This window comes from Anser cygnoides, chromosome 7, assembly GCF_040182565.1.
Source record: "Anser cygnoides isolate HZ-2024a breed goose chromosome 7, Taihu_goose_T2T_genome, whole genome shotgun sequence".
Taxonomy (NCBI): domain Eukaryota; kingdom Metazoa; phylum Chordata; class Aves; order Anseriformes; family Anatidae; genus Anser; species Anser cygnoides.
This window is the reverse complement of record NC_089879.1, coordinates 7,365,754-7,393,030: the sequence shown is the minus strand read 5'-3', so window position 1 is coordinate 7,393,030 and position 27,277 is coordinate 7,365,754. Positions and strand designations below refer to the sequence as shown.

Sequence of the window (27,277 nt, the reverse complement as noted above, 5' to 3'; positions counted from 1 at the left end):
CGGGCAGCGGCAGAGGCAGCGGCGGCGGCGCGGCGGGGGCCCGGGCGGCATGGCCCGGGGCGAGGCCAGCCTCCTCCGCTGGCTGCGGGAGGGCCGGAGCTCCCGGAGGCTCATCCTCCTCATCGTCTTCATCGCCCTGCTCCTGGACAACATGCTGCTCACCGTGGTCGGTAGGCGACCGGGTCTGGCGGTGGGGCTGCGAGCTTTGCCGTCGGTGGCTCGGGGGCGGGTGGGTTTCTGGTTCGTTTCTGTGTTTTTCGGTGGTTTCTCCCCCCCCCGATTTATGCCAGCGGTAATCTCCGGTGACAGATGCGCTGCCCGGGTGCGTGGCTGATGCTCGCGAACCACAGGTTTGCAAACACGTAGGGTGCCCCAGGTACTGCGGACGCCGCCACACGCAGCAAAGTCGCGCTTTGTTTCTCTGTCCCTTGCAGGATAAGGAATTGTACAAAAACACCTTCGTAATTTATTTATTTATTTTTTCCCACCGAAAGCCACTAAAACTTCTCCGAATGACAACATTGATATTTTTAGCTCATCATCTTTTTTTCCTCCTGCGGTCGTGCAACTGAAACACCAGGCTAGATAACGCTGGAGATGCCTGTTTCCTTGCGATAGGTCTCCTCTCCCCCACGCTGCTCGTCAAATGGTAGATTAATAAGAAAACTATCTGCATGGGTTTTAAGAAAAGTGCTTCTAAGAGCTGGTTTAATAAAATGATCAGAGTTTTGATCAAAGATGAAGGTGAGACTTTTACTGGCTTCAAGTGGCGTGGTGTCCAGAGTTAGGAATTAATGCAAATCAAGTCCTGGAACATTTCTTGCTGGTAGTTTATAAATCCACGTATCGAAAGGCTTCTGTTCGTATCCATTTTGTCCAAGGGCTCAGGGAAACTCCTGACTTGTGCCCACACACTGCTCACGGAGTGCGGAGCCCACCTCACGCAGCGCTGCCCTGCCAGCCTCAGCTCCTGGGGGGGTTCAGCTTAAAGCCGATGCCTTTAACAAAAACTCCATGAATACTTTTACCAAGTCAGTTTTGGATTTTTTTACATGAACATCCTTTCTTATAAAGTTGTTAAGATTTCCTTATTTGTTCTGTAAGATGAGTGCTAGAAGCCCTTAAAAGTATCTCAGTCTGCAGACTCACTGAAAGATGGGGCTGTGTCAGAAGAGAGGCCAGGCAACTCTGCTGGTTCTGTCACTGATGCTTCCCAGTAGAATGAATCTTACATCTGTTCCAACCAGTGTGGATATGCTAGTTTCTGAGATACACGTTAATACAATCAAATTGCAGCCATGAACTAAAGCTTACAAAGCGCGTCCCTTCTGGGTGGTGTTTTCAATGTAAATTTTAAAGAAATAGTGACATATGTGAACAGCAATACATTAGTTCTGATTACTCTTTTTTTTGGTGGCTTATTTTATTAGTATGTTTTATTACTTTGTACTATTTTGGCTTAATGCTAGTTTCAGTGCTTTTCTCATTATTCACGTTTTCACAATCTAATAAAGGGATTTATGCAGTCATGTGCATCAGAGTCTGTTCAGACATGGTTTTTGATACTTCTCATATTTTTCTTTCTGAGTGATGTCTGTATAGAATATTTTATATTTACAAAAACTGGCAAAAATAAAGGCTAATGTAAAAGAACTGTGTTTTAAATTGCACTATTTAAGTTCCGTGTTTCAGTCTTTTAAAATCCGTACTGACGTTCTCAGTAGGAAAGCCTTGTACTTCCCAATCAGTGACAAAGCAAACAATACAAATTGGTGATTCCATCTGCACATAACCTGATGGTAAGATGCTAATATATTCTATTTGTTTTTCCAGTGCCAATAATTCCCAGTTACCTTTACAGCATCAAACATGAGAAAAATGCATCAGAAGTCCAGACTACTAAGCCTAACGTAGTTTCAGCAACGATGGACAATTTTCAGAGTATCTTCTCCTACTATGACAACTTGACAATGGTTACTGGGAACGAGTCTGCTCAGCCGGGCCCCAGAGAGCTGCCCCACACCCCGACAGAACAAATGACAGTGAACGTGACTGCTCCTCCATCTGATTGCCCTAAGGAGGACAAGGACCTGCTGAACGAAAATGTTCAAGTTGGGTTATTGTTTGCTTCAAAGGCAACGGTGCAGCTGATCACTAACCCCTTCATAGGGCCGCTGACAAACAGGTATGTTACTCAGATAGGATTTGTATTCATGTTTTAGTCTGGGTGGGGATTTCAAAGTACCTCTAACTGTTGTGGCCCTGGCTTCCTGGCCTTCTCACTTTATCTGGAGGAGTATCTTAGTGAAATACATTTGATGAACACGTCTTCTGAATGCCTGCGTCCTTTCTGAAATAAATCAGTAAGCACACGAGCCACTTGACACTGTTGTACACTTCTCTTTTCCTCCAGCTCCTGAGCCCTCAGGCTTTTATAGAAACTTTTACTGAAGTGTTGTTGAAATTTCTTCAATAGAGTTACGCAGGGCCAAAAGATGCCACGGCTCAGTAGTTACAAGGATCAAGCTCTGTGACTTGGTGACTCATTTATTACACCTGTATTAGGCAAAAATAATGTTGAAGGTGTAGGCAGTGTTCAGATCTCTCCCTGGCTCTCACAGCTCTCGGTGTGCTTTGGTGCACAGCGATTCTGAATGTCGCAAGGTAAGGCCAAGCGGGAGGTTCTCATGGACTTCCACGGAAAGGGAGCAGGTCTGCCAAACCCTGCTGGTGCCATGTTCATCACTGAGTTCAACAGATCAGATTTACGTCTGTGCATGATCTGCTCCAACTGTCAAATTGTCCCCTCCGAGTCCTTGCGTATGTATGATGTATTGAGCAGAATGTGTTCGGGTGGGACGTTACACAAAATCCTCCGGAGCAGGATAGGAGATGTAGGCACCAAAATAAATCACTTACAACAACAACCAACCAAACAAAAACAAATCCAAGCACTAATTATGTTTACACAGAGATTAAAAAGTATTTATATCATTTAAATTTTTGGTGTTAATAATTAATTTGATTTTATTGTTAGTGTTCTGTGTAATTGTTCCCCACAGAACAAGCTGCAGCCCTTCTAAACAGAGCGTGTGAGATCCATCTCTGTAGGAAATAAGCTCCAAATTGTACTTAGGTCACCAATTTTCATATTTCTTATTAAGCTATTTTTATAAAGAAGACATTTTCCTTTCAGAAAATAATAAGCTGAGGAAATTTGTCTGTTTCCTGTCCTTGTAAAACACTCCTGTTTAGGCAGTCAGTGCTTAGCACAGCTGGCAATAAACAAAACAAACGATGTTCTTTAAGGCTGGATATTTCAGGTTTTGAACTAAAAGTACCTTTCTTGTATTTACAGCTTATATACACAGTGCTTAATTTCAGTCTGACAGAGGAGTTTCCAGTGGAGAGATGAGCAGTGGTTGGACCCACAATGTTATGAATTCAAAACCTGCATTAAATCTGGGGAACTGATACAGGCACAAAAGTTTTACATTAGATAGACAGCTTCATTTGTTTTATTTCACCTTATCTCCTCCTGCATATCCCTGCTCTGAAAGTTTGCCCTTAAAAAAATCCCTTTACACAAACATTGTTGCAATTTAAGGAGGAAAACAGATCTTTGTTACCCAGATTTCCTATGTTGCTTTGTTGGGCTATGATAGCTCATCCACAGGCAAAGCAGCATGAAGCGAAATAATATTTCCATGACAGTTCTTTAGCTATTCTAGGTTTTAGTAATAATTGTCTGTATCATTGCCCTATCTCCATTTACTTTTCTCTGGATTCTGCTGTTCTTATCATCATTTCTACAAACTGCCACACCTGCCAAAAAGAAGTAAGGCGCCGCACGTTACTAGTGGTTTCCCAATGAGTGGGAAAAAGAGAATCAAGGAGAGCACATGGCCCCATGCGGCACGCCGTCCTCCCACCCAGGCAGAAACGAGTGTCTTTGTGGCCAAGTGGCCCTAAATTAGATTTAAGGATTGCTGGTTTTCTTTCATGCGTTGTTTGTGTCTCGGAGCAGTGTCTGCCTTTCTTCTGAGAAATGGTTAGTGGGAAATATCAGTTCACGTATTTATCAATTAACTGTAGAAGCCACTGGCAAAAAGACAAAGAAAGAAAGAAACAGAACCCCCCACAACTCAAATTGAGATTTCCTAAGAACAATGTGCATGTTCAGTTAAAAGGAAGTGTAAAAACTGATTTTTATAAATGAAACAGAAGTCATCATTACAAAGGCTCTTCTTTAACACTGATAAGCTGTTTAGTGATAATTATTATTGCTGTTATTACTTCTGCAAAATTTCAGCAAAGTATCACAGCTTAGAGTTTTAAACAAGCATGGAGTTACTGGCCTTAAAAACGCACAGTCTTTGAGTGCTTGAGTTTGTGTAGGATCCAACAGGCTATTCCACTCACATTGCCAGTAAGTGGCAAGTCTGTGCCACGAGGCTGTGCCAATTACTTAGTTTAGATCTTCTGAATATTTTGTAGGCTTTTTTTTTTTTCACTTTTTCTATAACTGCTGGAGCTGAAGAATTTTAAAAATACATTTCAAAATTAGTTTAAAAGAAGCAAGCTAGGCTAAAATGTTTCTTATTTAAAGCCCATCTCTTTCCAAAGAACACCAAAGAAAACACAAACCCATCATGGTGAGCTGGCTGACAGCTGATGGGACACCACCATTTCCCTTTGTGCTAAGTCCTGGTGAAAATCCCAGCAAAAAAAACTGCCACCGCAGCCCCTGAGCCTTCTTCCCTTCCTTCCTGCACGTTCAGAGGTTCGTTGGGTCATGACCTGGAGGAAAATATTCCTCTTGTCATACATCTCCCCAGTCTCCACTGGAGCTGAAGATGGCCAAAATGCCAGCCAGGACAGGCTGAGCGAGCGGTGCTCACGTTGGTACTGCTGTAGCTATACGGTAATAGGTTTAAAGTCAGTAAATTGCAATCCTGTAATGGATAGGCAATTAGGCTCTAATCATCCACAGCTGCTAACCTGGCCAGCGTAACCTTTATTTTACTGCTGCACAGAACCCATCAATTGGTTGTCTCATTGCAGTGTAACATTATTAGTGAGTGTAATCCACTTCCAAACAGTTCTGCAGTCTGGGGCCAAGACGGCCCTAAAATGGGGTCATTCAGGCTTTCTCTGTCACTGGCAGCCTTTCCTCTCCCTCCTTCAACTGATGACTCTGTGTTATTTTTTGTGAGTCGGAACCACTTGTAGGAAGCACTTTTAGCTACGGGTAGCCTCCCTGAAACATGGTGGACCCTCTGGCTGCTTCGGCTTCTCTTGTAGTGTTTTGTGAGGAGTGCCCGAGAAAATGACTTGTTAAGGCATGATAGCAAGAAAAAGGAAGAGACGAGACAGGAAAAATGTAGAGATAACTGATGGAGCACGTCATGTCATGGCCAAAAATGAGAAACTGCATATGCACAGGTTTCACATGGCAAGAACAGGAACAGCCCAGGATCAGGGACAGAGTCTCTGAACAGCTGGCTGTTACAGGTGGTGCCTCCCTGTTTTGTGATCATTTGTTATATATTGTAATTGTTCCGATCAGTGAAAACTCCCAGTCTGTGCTCTCTCATGTCTGTTGGACAGCCCGGGACTGCAGCTGCAGATTAGACATTTGTGGTAGCACAACTGCCAAGTAATTAACACTGCTATTTTAGGAGGAGGCAGGGTTTGCTAAGATTGTGCAGGAAAAGACAATCTACACTTCTAGCTGTCAGCTTGATGCGGGTAAGAACGGCCCCAGAGCAAGAACAACCACGACTTCCAGGGGCTCAGCAACCCTGAGCAGGGTAGCACATCATCTCTAAACTGTTCCAGGCAACTTCGACCGTTTCAGAGGACTATAAAGACTTGCTTAGCTCAGCACAAATGCACGTCCTCTCCTGACTATACCTTCACATCACTTTGTATGGTGGACCACGAGCAATATAGATTTTGGGTGAAAGGACTAGCTCTGCCCACACAGAGTCTGGTTTTGAGATGATTCTCTGGGTGTGGAGGGAAAGGCATGTGTTAGACCTCAGCATGTGCAATAAGGCGTCATGGTCTGCTGCAAGGCAAGAACGGGTTCTGCTCCAGTTCTGCCTCCATGACTCTCTGCTATGTGGTGCTTCACACTCTGTTTGTCCAAGATAAAGGAGGAATAATATCCGTGACTGCAAAAACTAAGACCAAAGCTTGAAGAGGATTTCACAGAGCATTAAAAGTGACTTCCAAAATCCTTGTTTTCTTGCAACAGTCACCTGACAGAAGTATTTCAGACATAGGGCATATTGAGAGAGGTGAAACATTTAATTTGATGGTGGCTGATCCTTTAGTTAAGATTACAGGACTACTATGATATCCCTTCCCTTTATTTAGTTCACTAATGCTTATGGCAGATCTCACAGCTAATGTCTCTGATCTAGTGGTGCAAGCATGAATATGGGAGTCACTTTGTGTGGCATCTGTCTTCAAACAAATAACTGAATTTTAATGCAGTGTACTTGTAGGAGCAGTGAATTGCTGTCTCATGGTCCATGTGGCAAATGAAATAATTATTTATTTCTTTACTGAAATCACACTTCTCCTCCCACAGTGTCCATCCTAGACACCTCTGGGATGGCTTTCACAGAAAAAAACCCCCATTCCAATGGGAGAAGGAATAGGGACATTCAACTTCTGCATTCACAGTACCACAAAGCCAGGTGATATCACTCACCAACAGCAGTAGCCGTGCATGCAGGGGTTATTTATCCGTATTTATATCAGTGCTTTCTGTAATTCCAAAATTCAAAATCAAAGCAATTGTAGTCCTACTCACTGTGGCGTTTTATACATGAGCCCACTGGGAAGGGCAGGCAAGGGGATGGCAATAGGAGATGATTCTTTTTTATGTCCTTGCATACACAGAGACATCAGTGGAGATTAGTGTCCCTCTGTATAATACTTACCATGTACACACAATGCTAGAAGAGACAAGCCTAGAAAAATCATCCTCTTTAAATAAAACAGACAAAAAAAGTATAGTATTATTCTTTCAACAGTCAGGTATCAAGGTTTTGAGAGATTAAAGTGATTATCGTAAGCCCACAGAAGAAGAGGAATTCAGGTTGCTGTTTGCAGATACCAGTCCAGTTAAGTAACCACAAGAGTAACGTTTCCTCTGCTGTATTTTTGTAGCACCTACTTGCAGATTTCAACTAGAAAACTCAGTGCACTATGTTTATGTCATATTTTTAATGGCAAAATTCTTCCACGTGCTCTTCATTAGAAATTTCTAAGGCTTGTGAAAAAATGCGTGCTAGATTTCTTCTGTTCTCAGAACTCCAACAAATGTTACAGATACCAATAACGAACAGCCTTGTACTTCAAAGACTTTACTATTATCTGTGGTCCTTACTTGTATAAAAATTACACTGACAAATAAACAAAGCTCAGAATAATTATGTTTGTTTATCTGTCTTAAGACTACTATAATCAAAAATGAGAAGGGCCATTATAGACTCTTCCATTATTTGATTGACCTACTTAAACCAGTACCACCAATATAAAAGCCCAATACTGTCAAATCACTGGGAATTAAAATCAATTAGTATTCTTTTGAATATCTTCACCGTTGAAGAATTTGGCCATTAAAAAAATGTCTTTGCAAATACACTTGAGATACAGAATTTTAGGGGAAAGGAAGCTGTGAATAAAGTATGGTGAACACACAGACTACACACAGGCTACCTGGGTAGTACTTTTGATTCCAAGGCAGAGTTTTAATGGCATGAAAAGTAGCATATTGTGAGGTCTTTGTTGAAATTTCAAATTTAGCTGCCTAAAAATGTGTTTGCTTTCCAGACAGAAAATAATTTATTTCCTGGAAATTTGAAAATGCTTATAGCAGCCGGGCATATCTCCAGGCTATTTCTGATGTTTTTATACTTTTGAGTTTTGATGAAGAAAGCTTTGATCAGCTCTAAACTTAATCCTAACAATGTGGAAAAGCAAAAATATTACTCTCAGACACTTTGGGACACTTTCGGTGCTTGTAGTTGAAGCAGAACTCCCAGTGAAGCTGATGACAAATTTTCCCAGAAAAAAAGCCATTGGTTTGACCGTGTCTCATTACAGTCATTGTCTCATGAGGGTGAAAACAGATGATTCTTGAAACATTCCTGGAATATTTCAAAGCTCAGCACGCTTAGATGAATCTTCCATTCTCATATTCTTGGAAACCCCATAGAGACCCAGAGGGGCTTTATTGAGAACAATGATGGTGGAACGAGAACAGGACAGTCAAATTCTAATGAAGGAAGGACTTCTTCCAGGGATTTCAGATGAAAAGTGTGCTGTACCAAATGAGAAGGCGTTTGTAACATGGAGCAATTTGATCATGTTGTCCACTATAAATACTTCAAAACCTGCAAAGAAACTACAGGTTGGGCTTTTGCATCTTTTGTGCTTGTGCACAGAAAAAAAAAAAAAAGCCCTCATGCAATTAAATGTAACTCAAAATATCAGTGACACAATCCTGAAAATGTGAATTTATTTATTTATTTTCCAGAATAGGCTACCAGATTCCATTGTTTGCTGGCTTCTGCATCATGTTTGTGTCAACGATCAGTAAGTGGCCACTGCTTACTTAGTGTTGTTCAGATGCAACTTTTAAATAAATGATCTATAATAATGATCCTTAGGAATTCTTGTTGATGTAGGGGAATTATTGTAGAGGATGTGCAAACAGAAGCATAGCCTGCAAGTCAGCTGAGATGATTTGCCCACCCTAAATGGTGTTAATAAGGCCTCAGCTGCTGGTTTATGTTCACTTTTGCATGGTACTTAAGGACGTGTCCCAGATGGAAAGAGCACAAAGGAGAACATCAAGCATTGTTAGAAGCCTGTGAGGAATGATTAAAGAACTGGGCTTGCTTCAGAAGGCAGGTGTAAGATGTATCAGAGTCTATGACAAAAAAAGAAGCGAATTAAGAGTTTTCCACGTCCACTGCATGTAAGAAATGGAATAGCAGCCTTAAAAAAGTATCAAAGAAAATTTAGATTAAATATTAGGAAAATATTTCTGACAGCAAGGGGACTGAAGTGATGGATAAGATTACCTGTTGGTAGAGTCTTTGACAACTCCAGATTTTTGGAACATTAGACAAATTTTGCTTGGTATGGTTATAACAGTTGTAAGTCTAATTCATGGCCAGCTGTGCCACACAGCATCCAGTACAGAGCTGGGAACGCCACTGTAAAACCTCTCCACCCATTTGCTTACTGGAAGAAAAGCTGGTGTGAGCCTGTGTGCGTGTGTTAAATCCTACCTTTGTGAATGCCCAGAGCTTCAGACTGGGCAGCCCGAAATGCAGCCATGGGGGGAGCAAGGCTGGAAAGAAAGGTCTTAATATGCCTCCGTGTGCAGCTGAATCAGAGCAGGATGTAATCAAATCCCAAGTAATTAGTTAAAACTGCTTGGGCGCTTGCATTCTGTGTTACCAGAAGGCTCAGACACCTGAGAACAATTCAACACTGACACATCCAAATGCAATAAGAGAGAATAATGCAGTTAGCATTGAAAGTGACACAAGTCACTGTAAACACCTGACTGAATTGCAGAAAGGGTGGGTTTTTTTTTGTGATAGTTTAAAGAAATCTAACTTTTTAACCTAGTTAGAGTTAAACTAATTTTAAAAATTTACCTCTGTCTTTTCCATAGTGTTTGCCTTCTCAGGAAGCTACACACTGCTGTTTATTGCAAGGTCCCTCCAAGGAGTGGGCTCCTCTTGTTCTTCAGTGGCAGGTAAGAGAGCATGTGATGGAGTAAAATACGGATCACCAATTCTGTCTTTTTCAGTGACAGTCATTTCTTAATTGTCTGCGGTTTCAATAATTAATACAAAATTATTCAATTAAATCAATTTCATTATTTTCTTTCTGCCTCTTTCCTATGCAGTAGCTCACAAGCAAATGTCTTTTCAGAATTACTTGGTATGTGGGCTGCAGTAAGGTAGAGCACTAGATGATGTACTCTCTCCCTGGGGTTTCTGCATGTGTGCCTTCAACATTTTAAATTCATTTTCAGCCCTTTTAAAGGTCACCATGAACTTATGTTGGTACTTATTATCATAGGGATAGTACCTCTGCCTGTTTCTGAAATTTCTGTTATAAAATGTTGTTTCCAGTGGCTTGTAATTCTGCCTGCCAGTTTGGACTCAGATTGCCTGTGCTAGATATCCAATATAAGATTTTTATTTTTATTTTTAAATGAAAAGTGAAATGGAGTATGGATTTTCACTCCAAATTATTCAATGATCTCTGAGAATGAGTCTAGAGAAATTGTATTTTGTTCATGATGACAGCAGGAATATAAATTTGTCTTGAAAGGGGAGGTGAATTGAGCTTTTTGTCCACAGCATGTCCCTTGGCTTCCTCAGGAAAAATCCCCCCTCCCAAATGGGACTGGTCAATAACCAGGGCTCACATACTTCTCATAGGAAGATAACAAACGTTTGAGAGCTGGATTTCACCCAGATCCCCACTGCAGGGATTGTGCTGCAGCCTTGGGGCAGGTGGGGATATCCAACGGAGATCCTCAGCCCCCAAACTAATTAAGCTTACAAGTCAAGCTTTCCAAAGTTAAGACGTGCCAGAATCAAAATTTTTGTTCAACTTTATCTCAGTCCCTGTGCAGGGGTGTACCTTGAGATAGGGCTCTTTGATGAGCATGTATTTTTCCCCAGACAGCCTACAAATCAGAGCAGAGAAGGCCAAGAGTCTCCCTAGTCTACCCCCTTCCTGAAGGCAGGATCTGTCATTCCTCATGCGTACTTGACAGATGTGCTCTCAAAAGCCTCCAGAAATGCCCTCAGCATTGAGCTTTGTGCTTAACTACATTTACTGTTAGGAAGTCCTTTTACGATCTCCCATCTAAAGCCTCCTTCCTGTCATTCATATCCATTTCTGGTTCTCATAGTTGAGAGAACATGAAGAACAGTTTCTACAGTTCCTTTTCTTTATCTTTGTGGCTTTTTTTTTTTTTTTTTTTTATTTTCAAGACCACATCACATCGCACATCGGTTTCCCCTCTCTAGCTTTAAATCCAAAGACCTGCAGTGGTCTCTTGCTGATGGCTGCTCAGCCTTTGCTCATCCCCACTGCTGTTTTTTTGGGTAGTCTCCAGCCACCCCCAGCTCTTCCTGCACTGCACCAAGGCCAAACCAAGCCCTCAGAAGAAGCTCTGACCCCAGACAAGTGCCAACGGGAGGGAAAAAGTCACTTCATGAGTCCAACAGCCCAACTCACTTGCACCACCTGCATGCTGCAGCACTGTCGTAGTGGGTGTAGTACCCCCCCTGTGGCTGTGCAAGTCCTTGATTTGAAAACAGAATTAATAATTTCTATGAGGACTCTCCTGTAGCATTTACAACTACTGTGTCTGAGTGCTTCACAAAAGCAAATGAAAGAGGCTTCATGTTTCCTTTTGTGAAATGATGGCTCATCATCGAATGCAGAAATGGGGAACATGAAGATAAAGGTCAAAAGCATCCTTTAATTTTGGATGCTGAACTTGAAATACTCATTTTCAAAGCAATCAGCTGGGCATGATACGTTATGCTCAGAGCACAGCCTGCAGCGACCGCGGTTGTAGCTGTCAGCCGTCACCAACCTTCGTGTCGAGCACCCAGAGCACAAATAGCAGACAGAGAGTACTCGTCGAGAGCTTTGTTTCAACTGGCTGAAGAGCAGCTTCTAAACACTCTGTGACAAAGGCAGGGACACAGAATCCGGCAAATCAGGGCATCATTAAACTACCTGAGTAATAGGGTGTAATAGAACATGGCATTGAGACCATTTATGTGTGCCAAACTCCCTTCTGCTTCAAGGCAAATCCCACATGGTGGGGACTTATATACACACATGTATATGTATGTAGATCTATATATGTGTATAAATATAGATATATAAGTGTGTAGGTATATACTTATATACAGATACCTGCTGTCACCTCTATCTAATAAATTGTAAGACACAGCTGCCTAATTTTGTGCTTTGTTCTGTTCTGTTTGTATTTTAGGGATGGGTATGCTTGCCAGTGTATACACAGACGACGAAGAGAGAGGCAACGCGATGGGGATTGCACTGGGAGGACTTGCTATGGGAGTATTAGGTCAGTGAGATGGGGGCTCTGCCACCAGCAGAAACCACCCAAAGCACCTCCTTGTGGTCTGTGAAAACAGCGGCAGGATCTCCTCGGGTGCAATGTTACTGTGCCATCTCCAGATTAGATGCATGGTGCATGTTAAGAATCGTTTCTTATGCAGAAACATATTTCTTATGCGGATACACATCAGACAATCTCTGAGATGCTTGGGTTTTGTTTAAATGGAGGAGTATTTTGGGGTGTGAAGAATACACTTTTAATAATCACAGAGATCAATGAGCTTTTCTGTTGGTTTTATTCATTTTTTTTTTTTTTTTTTTTTTTTTTGTTGTTGTTCATTTTGTTTTGTTTTAAATTAAACTTTGTGGTCCCTGAGTGCCAACACAGGGTGCCCAAACGCTTGCAGAGGACATATGTTTGGGGTCAGAAACGCGGCTTCACAGCTTTTCCTTCATTTCTCCCCCTCAGTGGGCCCACCTTTCGGGAGCGTCATGTACGAGTTTGTGGGGAAGAGCTCGCCGTTCCTTGTGCTGGCAGCATTGGCTCTGCTAGACGGAGGTCAGTGCATGTGGAGAGTCACTATCGCTCTGTAGCGCACCCCTTTTGTGTGCCTGTGTCCTGACCCCTTCTTGAAGAAACCTTACAGTATTGATTTCTTTCCACAGCTGTTCAATTATTTGTTCTGCAGCCGTCCAGAGCACAGGCAGAAGTGAGTATTGCAGTAGAGCACTCTAGGCGACACCTGATGCTTTGCCTTTCCTAATCCCAACTTTCCATTTGTTTCCTAGAGTCAGAAGGGGACACCGCTACTGACACTTTTGAAGGACCCATATATCATTATTGCGGCAGGTATCAGATCCTTTTTTATTTATTTTTCATTTAAATCAACTGTTGGCATTGTTCCTGGCATCCTGGAAAGCCTCGAGCTAGTCTGGTCTAGCAGTAATGTCATTTGCTGCTTTCGTTTACATGAAGCACAAAGAACAAAGTAATCCATCAGTAACTCTGGATGGAAGTACCAGTAGAAACACAGTGGCCTGGAAGCTGGAAACGTAGGTGTCTGCCTAGCTGAGAGGGCACTAATGAGCTGCGGATCCTTGCTAGGACAAGGAATTGCTGCGCCACACCAAGATGTGGCCATGAAAATGCCCATGAGACAAGTGAATAGGGCAGAGGTGTGGAGGGAGGACCCACCAGCGCATCCCGGGCAGGCATAAGGAATAACTCAGAAGTTTGCTCCCATCTGAGAAGGGAGCGAGGGTCTCTAGAGCATGGGTTGTGTTTCGGAAAAGGTCTGGGTCAGATGGTGAGTGGCGTCTGGTATTACATGTACTGTTTGTTTTGTGCCTTGAGGGAAGTTTGCCTTTTGCATCATGTTTTGTTGGTTTGATCTAAAGAGGGCTGTAATTAAGCCTGACCCTTTTAAATGTCTGTAAAATACCTGAAAGCAGATCATGATTTTTACTGCTTTGTCCCTTAATCCTAACCTGCTCGTCTGACAAAGCAATGCTTACGGGCATTTTTGGGGTGCTCGGGTTTTGGTGATCTCACAGGGCATTCTCACTACCTTAGCTCTGTGACAAGACTTGGTCAAGCTGTGTCTGAAGTTACACAGGCACTTTTGCTTAAGAAATTCGTGGAGCATTTAAAGAACTTGCGATAGGACAAGAGTGTTTGAGGGAAAAGAGCAGCACAGATGGGAACTGTCATCAGAGTTCAAATCTACCTTTCATCTGATCCAGTACCTGGCCTTTTACAGGGATTAAGAGCAGGTGCTGCAAGGTGAGGATCATCCGTCCTGTAAGTGGATATCTTGAGAATAGTGTAAACCCTGTCAAAGTGTAATCTGTGATAGATTGAGCTGCTCATGCCCGGCTTAGTCTTAACCACATAAGAGAAAAGGTAGTAAGACCCATGGATCCCATCTTTATGGTGCTCTTTTGACCACCTCCCATGTCTGCTGCGAGGAGGGATGGACTTTGTTCCTTTTTCTACCCATTGCATGGCATGCAACTGTTCTGTTTGCTCAGAAGCTGTTCCAGCTGATGTCTGGGGGCTCAGTAAAGCTGGGCTGGGCATTCCCAGAGCACCAAGGTGATGAGGCAGATGGTGATGAGACTGCCCAGTGCTTGGCAGAATGGATGATGCCCATGTTCTTTAACCTCAGCCCCCTCAGCCTTAAATGTTAATTGCCTCAGTTCTGAAGCAGTTGCTTTATGCAGTGAAAAGAGTTTTGAAAGTGTCGTTTTCTGTCCCTTACCCCAGTGAGGTCGGTGTTTTGTTCAGATACATTGGTTTGGGAAGGTTGAAAGTCTTGTGCATTTGCACTGCTCAGGGAGGACAGACGTTTTGAATGCCTTCTAAGCATTCATGTAAAAATTCATTAAAATTAATTTTTTAATTTTAAAATTTAACTTTAAAAAATGTTTTAAAATGACAAAAATCATGGCATTGGGTTAATTCTCTAGTGGGATAATTGCTAACCACAAGTGAAAAACAGGGAAATTTAAGGGGTGCTGCAAATGGACTACCAGTTTAAGTGCTTTTTGCACTCTCTATTTAGGTACGCTAATTTTGTGGCATAAATTCAATCTCCTAAGTGTGCGTCATACACTTGAGTCATAATTGTTTGCATTTCCAAAGCACAAGAGCTTCCTGACCGATTCCCTTACCTGTGGCACTGCGTTGCTCTTTAGCACCAGCTGTCCCGAACTGAAGCACACAGCCCCCTCCTCCTAGCCCGGCTCTTCCGTCGGCAGCCCCTGCTGACCCTGGGCTGGTGACAGAGGGGACTTGGCTTCACTCAGTGCCACACTGATGTCCTGAGTCCTGCGGCGATGCTGCAGTGAGGTGCTGTGGTCGCCCAGCTTCGGCCAGCTCGGGACCGGCAGAGGTGCAGGTCTGGAAAGCCCAGTTCCCCTGTGGTTTCAGCGCAGAGGTGATATGGCATGCTCAGGTGGAAACCTCTGCTGGAGAAGGGAAATGTGAGCAAATATAGACTCTGCCTCCTGCTGCGTGGAGCATATGTGTCGGGTGAGGCATCTGTGCTCGCTGACCCAGGCAAAAGAAATGTCGCTGACACTTTTTATCACCGCTAGTGAATGAAGTCACTGCCATTCTCACAGTTGCACCTCACCCATGGGGATTAAAAAAGGTCAGGTGCTGCAGGGTGACGAAGTTGCACTGACAGGCAAGTTAGTTTGAGCTACCAGATCCAAAAAACAGAGCTGAGACAGATATCGTCACTAGCACATGGGCTCTTGAGAAAACTCATAACAGCTTAACACTGGGTACTGGATTTTTCACAGAAAAATACTGGTGATCTCCACGGTGCTCTGCCAAAAGGCTAGCGGGTTCCCAGTCCTGGAGATGGGATCCAGCTGGAAGGCTGCAATATCACATCTTCTGGCCAATGCAGGACATTTAATCTAATTTAGGCAGGAAACAATGTAGGATTTCTGCTCCTGAGATACACAGCTCTAAAGAGAGGTCAGCTCCATATAAAGCAGAGGAAAAAAACGACATTGTTTTGAGGAAGTTTTACTGAGGTAGCATGGTGTTTATTAAAGTGTGCCCTGAGTTTGCAGAGTACCAGCTCAGGCTCTCACCTTTCCCTTGCAGTACATCCTAAAGATCCAGGTACCTTTGTCAGCACGCACCTGAGTACTTCGGCAAACCCTGGTGAAGCTTCCCGTCCTAACAAGAAATCGGTGCCATACACGCATGCACGGTTCCCATTTCTTTGTGAAGTTTGCCGAGCAGAATGAGATCTTTGCTGTTTAGCTGCCTCTGTTAGAACAACACTGTTTCCTCTGGCTCAATTTTGTGCGGCTCAAAGTGTTTTTCCATCGTGGAGGAAGTCACTCAAGCTTGGCTGGGAACAGGGCAGGCCCTGGGTGTCCAGCTGGGGCTCCTCAGAGAGACCGCGCTGGTGGCAGCTGGTGGCAGCAGAAGCCCCGGTTAGCTCTAACCTCTGGTCTGCGGTGTACGGCTGGGCCGGGCGGCTGCTGCGTGCCCCGGGAAGGCAGCGAGCGGCTGGCCTGCCAGCTCACCTCAGGGCCCGCGGGTGCGCAGCCTAATGCGGTCTGACAGCTCTGAGCAAGGAGCAGAATCGGTGCTCATTTTGTTGTGAGCTGCGTGAGGAGGAGCTTCTTCCAAAGCTTATAAAAGTTAGGAAGAGGAGCAGGAACACAAGTGTGAGGCTGTCAGTTCTAGCAGGGACTTCCCCCACTTCTGTGAGGGGTTACCAGCGGGGACAGGTTCCGTTACCCTGCACTGGGCTGTGGCTGCTTCAGGCCCTTTGGAGGAAGTGGGGAAGGCCTCCCAGCTCAAAAAAAGCACTGTGGGGTGTAACAGCCCCCGCACTAAGCCTGCAGCCCGCTCCTGAGGGCAGAGGGCCTCACCACCGCCAGAGCACAATCTGCGGGCAGCGGAGCAGGAAGCAAAACCCTGCACAAGCAGAGAGCAGCCGGCAGGCAGGATTGAGTCAGCACTTCTGTTCTTTGCGTGTGAATGACCAAAGGTCCAGAGATTCAAAAGAGATTTGGAAGCATTTGAAATTCATACGGGTGGGCAAGCTCAGCCAAGCCGATGCTTTGTGGCATGGCTTAGCGGCTGCCGGCTGCGGGGCCTGTACACAAAGCTCCCTTCTGTAGGGGGTAGGCATCCCTCTGGCTGTCGGGTGGTATTTTTAGGATCCCGACCTCCACGGCTCATCTTCCTCATTCACAATGGGTTGGAGCCATGTCTCTTACACAACAGGTTCAGATTTTGCCCCAGGAGACTGGAGATAAAGACCAAAGGAGTGTGGTTTTAGCTTGTCGTTTGTACACGGTCAGACATCACAAACTTTCTAAATGTCATCAGGCTCGCTGTAGACTTTGCTGCCCCCCTTCACAATATGAAAATAGCTTAACCTTTATTGTAGAATTTCTGGGAGAACTGAAACATACAGAAAATTAGTCTTCAGTGACTTTACACTCTGTTCTGTTTAACATTAATCAGCATTTGATGCATGACAAATAGGTCTTTAAAAAGCACTTTTTTTTTGTGAAAGCATTCAATCTTTGTACAGGTTTTTGTTCATAGTCAACATAAATAATTTTTACTTTTTGTTTTTTCCTGCCCCTTCTTTCTCCAAGGATCAATCTGCTTTGCAAACATGGCTATCGCTATGCTTGAACCAGCTTTACCCATCTGGATGATGGAGACCATGTGTTCCAAAAAATGGCAGCTTGGTAAAGTACAGCACATTACTTGGGTCTGCTATATTTTGTCTGGTGGATGCCTCTGTTCTGGTCCTGTTAATAATGCTCTCCTTAGACACTTTAAAGGTAGTCATTTTTTTTGGACTATCTTTAAATTGCCAACGTTACTGGGAGCCCCAGTCAGCCCTGCAGGGCAGGCTGCAGCATGGCCATGCACATACACATACGTACCTTGCAGCAACGCTGCTGCATTGGAGACTTACCACTGAGCAGGGCACAATGCGATTCAGTTCCTAGCCCAGCGTTGTAGACATGAGCACATTTCAGGCTTTGCTTGTAAATATATGTTGTAAAGCCTTCACGGCGCTCTAGAAAAGTACAAAGATTTGATTTTCAAACAATAAACAACTGTTTTCAAAAATCATTTGGTTTAGGGTTTTTCCCAGAGGGAATCCCTCCTTAGTGCCTAGTGTGAACTGCTGGGAGCAGGAAATCTGCATCGGGTGCAGCGTGTGCTGCATGTGTTAGCATGTACTGCTTCCAGGGCTGCAGATGGCAATGGTAGGAAAAGCATGGACTTTTCTTAAAACGTAGCCACTGGAGAGAAATGGGACACGAGGAGCATTTTCTAGTATCAATGTATGGTATTTGAAAGCAAAAGAAAAATCCTTGTTGAAAATAATGTTCGTCAGACTAATATCCCTAGAGAATACTAATATAGGTGTCCCTACAACACAGTGAAAATACAAACATTATTTCAAATGAATGCAAACTCAGATCTAGGGTGGCCATAGGTGGCAGTCCTTAATGTATTACTGTACTGTTGAATGTGGTAATGATTGCTAGCCCATTACATAGCAAAATTAACATGCAGACCTAGATATTTTAAGCCTCAAAGAAAAACAAAGATGGCTTACCTACCTCCCCCACTGGAGTATACTGGTGTAACAGAAATGAGATTTACACATCTCCTATTTGAACAGAGGTTCCTAGAAGGAAAATATCCATTTTAAATTAAGACTAATTTTACCCCTTAATGATATAAGTAATTGAGTCCATTACACTTTGTCTGATTTGACAGCATTAATTAAAGTTTTTAAGCCTCTTAAATTATATCCGAACTGCAGGGTTTTAAGCAAATAATTATCTTACGCAGTTTTGAGATCCAGTTATTTGAAGAGTGATTAGAAGAAGGTACAAAGGGCTCTGATTTTGATCAATTAATGTTACTTTGCATAAAGCTTATTTAGAAAATCACATTTCTGCTTCAGTAGAAGCACAACTTACCACTGTGACTGTACCACACCAACATGCAAGCCTTATTGACCAAGCTTTTGCAATATTTTTCCCAGTTTTTGAGCTCTGCTGTAAATGGCCATTTCATATAAAAAGTCTGCTCCAAGCCACACTGAAGTAGCTGCGGTTGCACAGGTGAAAAGGTTTCCCCAGCATTGCCATTGTGACCCACAAGGATTTTAATCACAGGATGTTGCTGTGCTAAAAATGACCTCTCGATTTTTCTTATGAATATCAGAGAGATATAGGAAGGACGATGGATAAGCAGGAAATGAGAAAATCTGTGTTGCCTTGGTGAGAGATGAGGAGCACATACACTTAGAGGAAATGGTTTGATTGTGTACCATAATGTCATGGCCGCTCTCTAAATTTGAATTATCTGATTTAAAAATGACCAAATGGAAGGCTTGCTGTGGCATGCGTTAAGTTGCCGGACTTTCCCACTTTTGTCACGTTTCCCAGATTTACTTGGGAAGATGCAAGATTGACCAGGAACACCAGAAAGATGCGGTGCATTACTTTCTTCCGAGAGGCATCAACCCTACAATGTTGAGCCACAACCTGTGCCCCTGTCTCCCAGAAATGCTTGGTACAAGGCCACCTCCTGGTTGGTGGTGGTGATCCCTGCTGCCGTGTGGGCAGCACCAGAGGCACCCACAGCCCGTGCTGCTACTGGCATCGCTGCTGCAGCAGCTTCATCGGCCATTTTCCCTCCGACTGGGCTCTGCCCTGCAGCCCCGGTGTGGGATGAGGGAGAGGAGTAATCCTCCAGTGCAGGCCGGAGCCGGCTTTCCCATGCTTCATCCTTCAGGAGGAGATGCAAGGGCCCTGTGCCTTAGGGTTGGGATTTTTCTTGGGTGCCCTCATTAGCTGAGCACTACAGCTAAGTGTTTTTTAAGCTGTTAAAGTTTCTTCATCTTTATGTTATTGATAGGTGCTTGGGTCAGCTGTTGCTTGACTGAGGGCTGCATCGCGGCATGACAAGCCCCACTGTAGTACAGGGGCTCCTGGCCATGGGGAGCCCAGCACATGCTCCATATGCCAGCCACACAACCCAGAAATATGCATAAAGGGGAAAAATGAACTTCCTTGAACTACCCCAAAGTTTACTGCAGTTAGAAATACCCCCCCCTTTTTTTTTTTTTCCTTTTTCCTCTTTGCATCTCTTCTCCCATGCTAGGTCTTGCAGCTGATGCTGGAAAGCTCTGTTCAAAGGCATCATATTGTTCCTGCATTTCATAGATGATGTCCTGAGATTTCAGGAAAAGGCTGCAAGAAACCGGATATTTGATTCTCTGGGCTACGCACAAAGACCCCATTAGATGTGTTCAGACCAAAATTGCGGCGTCTGGAATTTATTAGTTTCTTCTAACACCTCACTGAAATCGTTGCTGATAAATCATCTCATTCATATTTTTCAGGCGTTGCTTTTCTTCCGGCTAGTATCTCTTATCTTATCGGGACTAATCTTTTTGGGATACTTGCGCACAAAATGGGAAGGTATGCTTAATTTAAAAATATTAATAATCTTCCAGCGTGTTCTTGTACCATTTGCAGTGTTTCTCGGGGCAGTCTGTTGATGGTGGAAGTTATTAAAATGTGTTTTGTAGTAGCAAGATCATTTTTGGAACACGTTGCTCCTTTGGTTGTGCACCTCTGCACTTCAGACGTGGCTTTGAACCGTCTCAAGTCACCTTTAGCACCTTGCAGGCACTGAAGTCTGACTGATGTTTCTTCTTTGGTAGGTGGCTCTGCGCTTTACTCGGGATGCTAATCGTGGGAGTAAGCATTTTATGCGTAAGTAGAAGATGATGTATCTGTGACACCATCTAAATGTTCCCGTGTTCATCTCTGAACATGTGCTTTATCATGAGATTTCACTGGAGCTTCTGCCTTACAGATATGTTATTAAACGATGTGTAGCTAATGGGTTCCAGATCCCGTATCTGAGCGCTTTAAAATCTCAATGGTTCAATTATGTTGAAGGAAGTGTGGCTCCCAGAGAGGAGGGGGATCGTTCTTTTGAGCTGTCACTCAGCAGTTTACTCTCGTTTGTGATGGCGAGGGTGTCAGTGGTGCAACGGCACAGCCGTCTGCTGCAGTAGGCCAGAACACGTGTCAAACACCAGCTGCACATCTGTACAAAGCATGCTCTAACTACTCTGGAAATTTCTCTTAGAAAAAGAAAACTAACCTCATTAGTGCGACCTAATTAACTGCCTGAAATTTCATTCATAGGTACCATTTGCTAAGAACATTTATGGGCTCATAGCACCCAATTTCGGAGTTGGATTCGCCATCGGTGAGAAAAACTACAATGATTTTTCAGTCTGTTTATGTAAAAATGGTTTTGTGCGAAGTTACACAGCAAACAAGCTTTGTTGCTATTCTGGCTTGACAGTAGTGAAGTCCGAGCTGTGGCCTGGACTGGCAGGTGGAGCCAGGAGGCCCACGGGGCAGTGCTGGAGCTGATGTGCTCTAAGCTCACGTCTCTCACGTCCGTCAGCAAGTGTCATGTGCACATTCATCCATATGCGACCTCAGACACAATACAGACTGTTTTAACACAAACATTTACATATTTAAGAATAATCATCCATTTAGTTGCTGTTGCATACCATTTTAGCACATAGTTGTCTGAGATGTTAAAATAAAATCAAAAAAAAAAAAAAAGGACGTTTTTTTCTGAACTCTGTTCCCCTCCCTCACGACCAGGAATGGTGGACTCCTCCATGATGCCCATCATGGGCTACCTCGTGGATCTGCGCCACGTGTCAGTCTATGGGAGCGTGTATGCCATAGCTGATGTTGCCTTCTGCATGGGCTTTGCGATAGGTAAGTCTTCTATCTTCCTGTCTAAAATGCACTTGACAGTAAAGAGAAATGTGCTGTGCTGCTAGGCGTGAATCCCCGTGGCATTTGCAGGCTTTGTGAGCTGGGGTTGCTTTTTTCCTTCAAGAAGCCAGAAGTAGAGGGAAAGGATGCAGGGAGCTGTTTGGCGTCAGTTCCCCTCCTCTGCCGTGGTGCTATGCGCATCTTCAGTAGCTGTAAGAGGCTTGAGGCAGGCAGGCATTGAACAGAGATAAGATATCCCTAAGAAAAAGACCTTGCAACACCTGGGACTGCCACCGTGGCTGTGCTCCTATGTGTCTGGGAGGGAAATAACTCTCCCCTTGCCCCCTCTCCCTTGACTGTCCCGTACAGACACCCCACAGCCCCTCAGAGCATCTCTGATTTCTGCAGTGAATGCAGGAGCTGGAGCCAGAGAAGGTTTATGTTTTAATTACATATGTATGCTTGTATTCCCTAAATCCATTTGTAAAGTGGGAGTTTTATATGTAAAATTACTGTTTAAAGTGAATGCTGCAAATTTTATGGTATTCAGGAAAAGGGTTTTATTTATAAAAGGTCCCTCTGCTGGTGGTGCCATTGCAAAGGCAATTGGATTTCCATGGCTCATGACAATTATAGGGATCGTGGATATCCTCTTTGCTCCTCTGTGCTTTTTCCTTCGAAGTCCACCTGCCAAAGAAGAGAAAATGGTAAGCGTGACATCTTTTTTGCCTTTTTTTCAGTGATAACTTATTTCTGCATCTTTGCCTCTAACTTCCCCAACACAGGACCAGCACAGCTTATTTCACCCTCATGCGTCACTGTTTGGAATAACCCCCCATCTCATTATCTGCCCAAGATGTATAAAGGAAATTTTTTAGTTGTATGTCCCCTGTGCTGCTGTTCCAAGGTTTGCTGTTCCTGTTATACTGGATCTGATTCTGAAGCCCTGTTACTGCTGGAGGGCACCTTGTGCTGTGTTCACAGGGTTTCCTCTGCCTGGCAGGATGCTCCAGAAGGAGTTACGTGGCAGTGCATTTAGTAGGAAGATTTCCGCTGGGCTGGGAAAATCCCGAGTAGAAGCACAATGCTTTGCTGCAGCACCAGTCACCATGTGTAGGTCCAGACCCCAGCACTCTGTCCTTGCTCATGCTGAACAAGGTTGGCTTGCACCCAAAATAAAGTGGCAAGTTGTTTAAGGAAAGAAAATGTACTTTTGCACGGCCATTGTCTTACTATGCAGTAACAAGGCTCTGAAAGGCAAGGACAGAACCTAGTGCATGAGCTGTGCATGCTTTGTACTGGTATTCATAAAAGAGAAGCTGGAAAAATGGATCTTGCTGAAATGTGATGTACGTGAGGACAGAGACCTTCGGTGTCACCCATATTTGTACTGCAGAATCCCAGAGATTCCAGCTAATCCCTCAGAATGACCTTTACAGACAGCAATGATTTTTTTTAAATTATTTTTTTTAAACACTAAGGTTAGGGAACAGAAGGAACAAAAACCAAAAGAGCTGCTGTTGTTTGCACAGAGATGAAGTTTATTGTCAGCTTCCCACAGCTGAGCAGGAGGCACTGCCACGTGCAGGTGCTTGGTGGAAAGTCCTTTTAAAAGGCAGGGGTAGGCTTGGGGTGAAGCAATGTAAGAGCATGTGGTGGTTGTCAGCAGCGCCACAAGAAAAGATGATTCACATGCATAAGGTTTTATTTCAGGAGTTGGTACCATTGCTTGAAATTTGGAAAAGTAATGGTTATTGCCATAACGGATCAAGGACAGTCACAGATACCGGTTCAACTGCTTTGCAGAGAGGGGGCAGCGGTTATAAATTCAATGAACCCCAAGATTTTTAAATTATTGCATTCGTTACCGGGTATTTCCACCTGATAAAGCAGCATTCTTGGTGCAAATCGGGACAGAAAGTTTACTTTTCAGTTGGTTTGTGCCTTCAGCTCATTTGAGCCACCTCCAAGGCTGAAATCTGAAATCTGTACTGAAGCGTTCATGCACAAACAGAGCCTTCTGTCCCTCTCTGAGCTCCCCTCATCCCCCTGCACTGAGCTGCTTGCTAAAGCACCACACTCAGCTGCTGCTTGTGCTCTCTCGGCAGTCCAGAGGGCTTTGTAAAATGAGAGCATGGGATAGGAAAGATTAAAGAGCAGAGGGAGTCCCAGGATGAGGCAAAACACACTGCTGCTCCAAGAGTGCTTGGAGCTGGCTTTAACCCCATGTGGTGCCACCTAGCCAAGCCGCATGCATCCTGAAGTGAGAAAAACAAGCTTAATTTGCTGCCTTTTATAAGCTTAGGGCCAGTATGAGACTGACAGCCTGCACTCCTGCCTGTTATTCATTGCTACAGCCTTAAATTGTGTGTGTGGTTGACAGCTACACGAGGTGCAACGCTGGCCGCTGTGATAGCAGCAGGGAGCTCGTCACGGACAGGGTTTCCTATGTTGTGCTCTTTGGGTAATTAATTAACAGCTAAACTGAATCCCACACAATGTGAAACGCTACACAACTGCTCTGAGTACAGAGCTGGGATGTCCTGGGAAAAATTCATCCAGAAGGGTGAAACGGTGGGGAAATGTGGCTGCCCCCGGCCTCGGCAGCTGAGGCAGCAGGCCTCTGGCCCGCCCCTCCTGCTTCTAATGATGGCAACCCCTTTTACCAGTGGTGATATCTTGAGGTGTATGAGGTGGAATCTTGACCTCCGAACACTCTGATGGAGATCGGTTTGGTTCTACTTTCACAGAAATCCAGTGAATCCCCAAATCTGTGGATGGCGGCGGTCGAGTCGCGCGCAGGCCGCAGCTGCGCGTTAGTTGGACGTGCTAACGTTCACGCTCTCTTCTCTTGTAGGCAATACTCATGGATCACAACTGCCCCGTTAAAACAAAAATGTATACCCAGAACAACATCCAGGCCTACCCGATAGGTGATGAAGAAGAGGAGTATGAAAGCGATGAATAACAGTAAAAGCCATATAATCTATTTTGGTGTACACAATGCAGTGTTTCATGTGAAACATCTCATCCAGAAATATGTTTTAGTTGTACTGTAGATTTAATAGTGAAATGGTCAAAAAACCAAAGGTATATTAATCATCTCCCATGGTTATAAAGCAGACTGCTAACTGCCTTATAAGGAGGGAAAAAAGCTTTTATAGAGGATTTGTATAGTGTTTACCTTTATTTTGTGTATTTAATTTCATTGAATATTACACAGTCTATTTTTGATTAAATGTGTAGTGTAAATCTGTATAAATGTGAATTTAAACTATTTGATTTTTCAAGTCAACTCACTGACCTACACTTCACATTCTGTTTGGAGTCATAAGAATGAACCGATCTCTTGAATATAACTTCTCTGATTTATTCAACCAAACACAAAACCCTTGCAAAGCTCAAAGAAAACCTACCCAATTTCCAGTTTTTTGAATTGTACCCTGGTAAGTACATCCACACACAGGTGCTGAAGGCTGGAATTAAGAGTGTAGACACCGCTATGAATTTTTTGATCAATTTTGGATCACGTTATTAAAATAAAAGGCACGACTACTTTGCGATTTGAAAAATGAGCTGTACCTGACCACTCATGGAATGCCTGGAAAAAGAAGTATTTTGAACAGATGACTATATTGCTATTAGTCTGTGCAATTTAATGGAGTTTTAATCAGCTAAGCAGTTGTGCAAGATGAAGTGCCCGAAGACACATACAGTACTGGGTAAACAAGTATGTTTGAACGTACATAGTTCCTTTCCCTGAAAGGGAATAAGAACTACATGAAGATACTTGTTTATATTTCTATATTTTGGATCTTATATTTAATATCTCAAGTTTATTTCAGATGCATCCTAAGTGACTGGCTAGAAAAAACTGCAGTATCAAAGCATTTAAACTCAGCATGTACTGGAAGTAAGCTAGTAACTTAAGCAGTTCACAAAAATATTTTACATGCATTTGCATACACATTTAGAAATTTAGCATATATTTATTTTTTCAAAAAGATGAAGGAAAAATATCAACTTTCCCAAAGATAATGAAAAATGTCCTGTTTGCTGCCAATTTCTCTTAACATCTAGGGAGATGGTCTAATAGCGGAACACAGCACTGGATTACATGGTCTCTGCAATGAGAAAAATACGACTGAAAAAAAGCATCTAAAACAATTCACAATGTTCTTATCAACTGTGGTGTATCTTTTTATTTGTAACATTAAAATCTTTATGTGCCTTCTTTCATGTAATTGCAGATGTTTTATGTACTGCAGCATAGATACTATGTTTACATATAGTTTTGTAAAGTGTATATACTATGGTCAGAAAATACGAAGAAATAGTGGATCAAACTTCAAATATTGCTTTGTCGAAAATTATGCATTCAGACCACATTAAAATAAAGGTATCTAAAATAATTTCGTGATCTATTGTAATAAAAAAAAAAATTAACCTCCCCCCTCAGAATTTGCTCTATGCATTGTGATCTTCTGTATACTATAAAAAAAAAAAAAATCCAGCTCCTGGGAAAGCACACCTCGGTTCTAGTCCCTTTGTTGTGTTTGAGGACAAACATTTTCACTCTAGGTCACAAATACATGCAACTTCTTTATGCAACCACACTAGCTTCCAAAAGCTGCCTATCGCGTGACGGCTGATCCGAGTTTTAACTTCTGTGAAATGGGTAAGGACAAACTGTGCATTACCAGGATACACACACTTGTGGAGCCCGCCAGAAGAGTGTTTAAGAGGGAATATTCTGAGAAAACATCCAAAGACGCTTGAATGATGTGAAAGGCCAAGCAGTATGGTTCCGTGGTTGATTTGAAAATCCACTTAGAGGTTTTATACCGGCGTATTTTCTACTGCGTTCTTGTGAATATGTAACAGAGGGAAAACCTTCCTTCAAAGCTGAGAGGTGGTTGAAGACAGGCATTAACAGAGCATAAGCCAAGAGTCTGCAGCATGCCAAGTATATCACTGCCGCTAAGTAACACTTGTGCATGTCGATGAATATTTACATTAGGTTCTCATTTTGCTGTCGTAGAGCATTAGGATACTCAAAATTTTGCCCCAGGAGAAGGTATTTTAGTTCACAGAACATCAGATTGTTAATCCAACTGAAGTTGGATAAACCAATGGTTGAATTCAGAGTGACTACAGGGTGAGATCGGTTATTCTCCTGCTGGTTATCTAATGGACCACTTAAATGCACAAACATTGAAATGTAATGCAAAAAGAGCAGTTACATACCAAAAAGAGCATAGACTGGCTTACTTCATGTATTGGTTTGGTACTTCTGAGCAAATCAAAGCTAAGAACAGCTCACATTTATCTGCGGCAGAAGGTGAGGATGAGAAGGAGCCCCAGGGACAGATGAACTGATTGAATTCCTGTGCTGCAAACGGGGCTGGGGCACTGCTGGACCTTCAGGACCAGCCCTTTGCTATGCTTTACTCTGCAGCTGCCCCTGCACAGGAAGGCAAAGTTAAGGGCCACATGTGGGGCTGTCCGTGCTCTACTTTTTACCCCAAACAGACATCAAGCAGTCATTCTACCTTTTGGATTTTCTGCAGCATGAAGAAATAAGTGGATTTTATCAGCTAGTAATCGAGCAGTAACCCTAAGCAGCACAGAAAACTTTGTCCTATGGTAATTTGGGTTCTTCCAGGTTTTGTGTATTTTTTCTCCCACTACTCAGTCCTACCTTGAAGGTGTAAACTTCCACGCATGATTTATGATTTATTTCCAATTCCAGGAAAAAGAAAAAAAAGGATGTGGAATTAGAATG

At 43.3% G+C, this 27,277-nt stretch overlaps 1 protein-coding gene across 1 annotated transcript; it reads left to right on the top strand.

The window, feature by feature from the left end:
* On the top strand, positions 1-25,904 carry SLC18A2 (solute carrier family 18 member A2). The gene is made up of 15 exons (XM_048079602.2): positions 1-170; positions 1,834-2,185; positions 8,558-8,616; positions 9,710-9,793; positions 12,068-12,160; positions 12,623-12,712; positions 12,820-12,863; positions 12,943-13,003; positions 17,296-17,391; positions 20,079-20,157; positions 20,403-20,454; positions 20,896-20,959; positions 21,373-21,492; positions 22,066-22,199; positions 24,350-25,904. Exons 1-15 carry the CDS (start codon positions 50-52, stop codon positions 24,458-24,460), a joined length of 1,560 nt encoding a protein of 519 aa, XP_047935559.1. The 5' UTR covers positions 1-49; the 3' UTR covers positions 24,461-25,904.
* Positions 25,905-27,277: the final 1,373 nt, after the last annotated feature.

Excerpts from the sequence above, each read along its gene's own strand:
- SLC18A2 (XM_048079602.2), top strand. The coding sequence starts at position 50 with ATGGCCCGGGGCGAGGCCAGCCTCCTCCGCTGGCTGCGGGAGGGCCGG. Across the intron at positions 171-1,833 it reads CATGCTGCTCACCGTGGTCG|TGCCAATAATTCCCAGTTAC; the intron begins GTAGGCGACCGG and ends TTGTTTTTCCAG. Across the intron at positions 22,200-24,349 it reads CTGCCAAAGAAGAGAAAATG|GCAATACTCATGGATCACAA; the intron begins GTAAGCGTGACA and ends CTTCTCTTGTAG.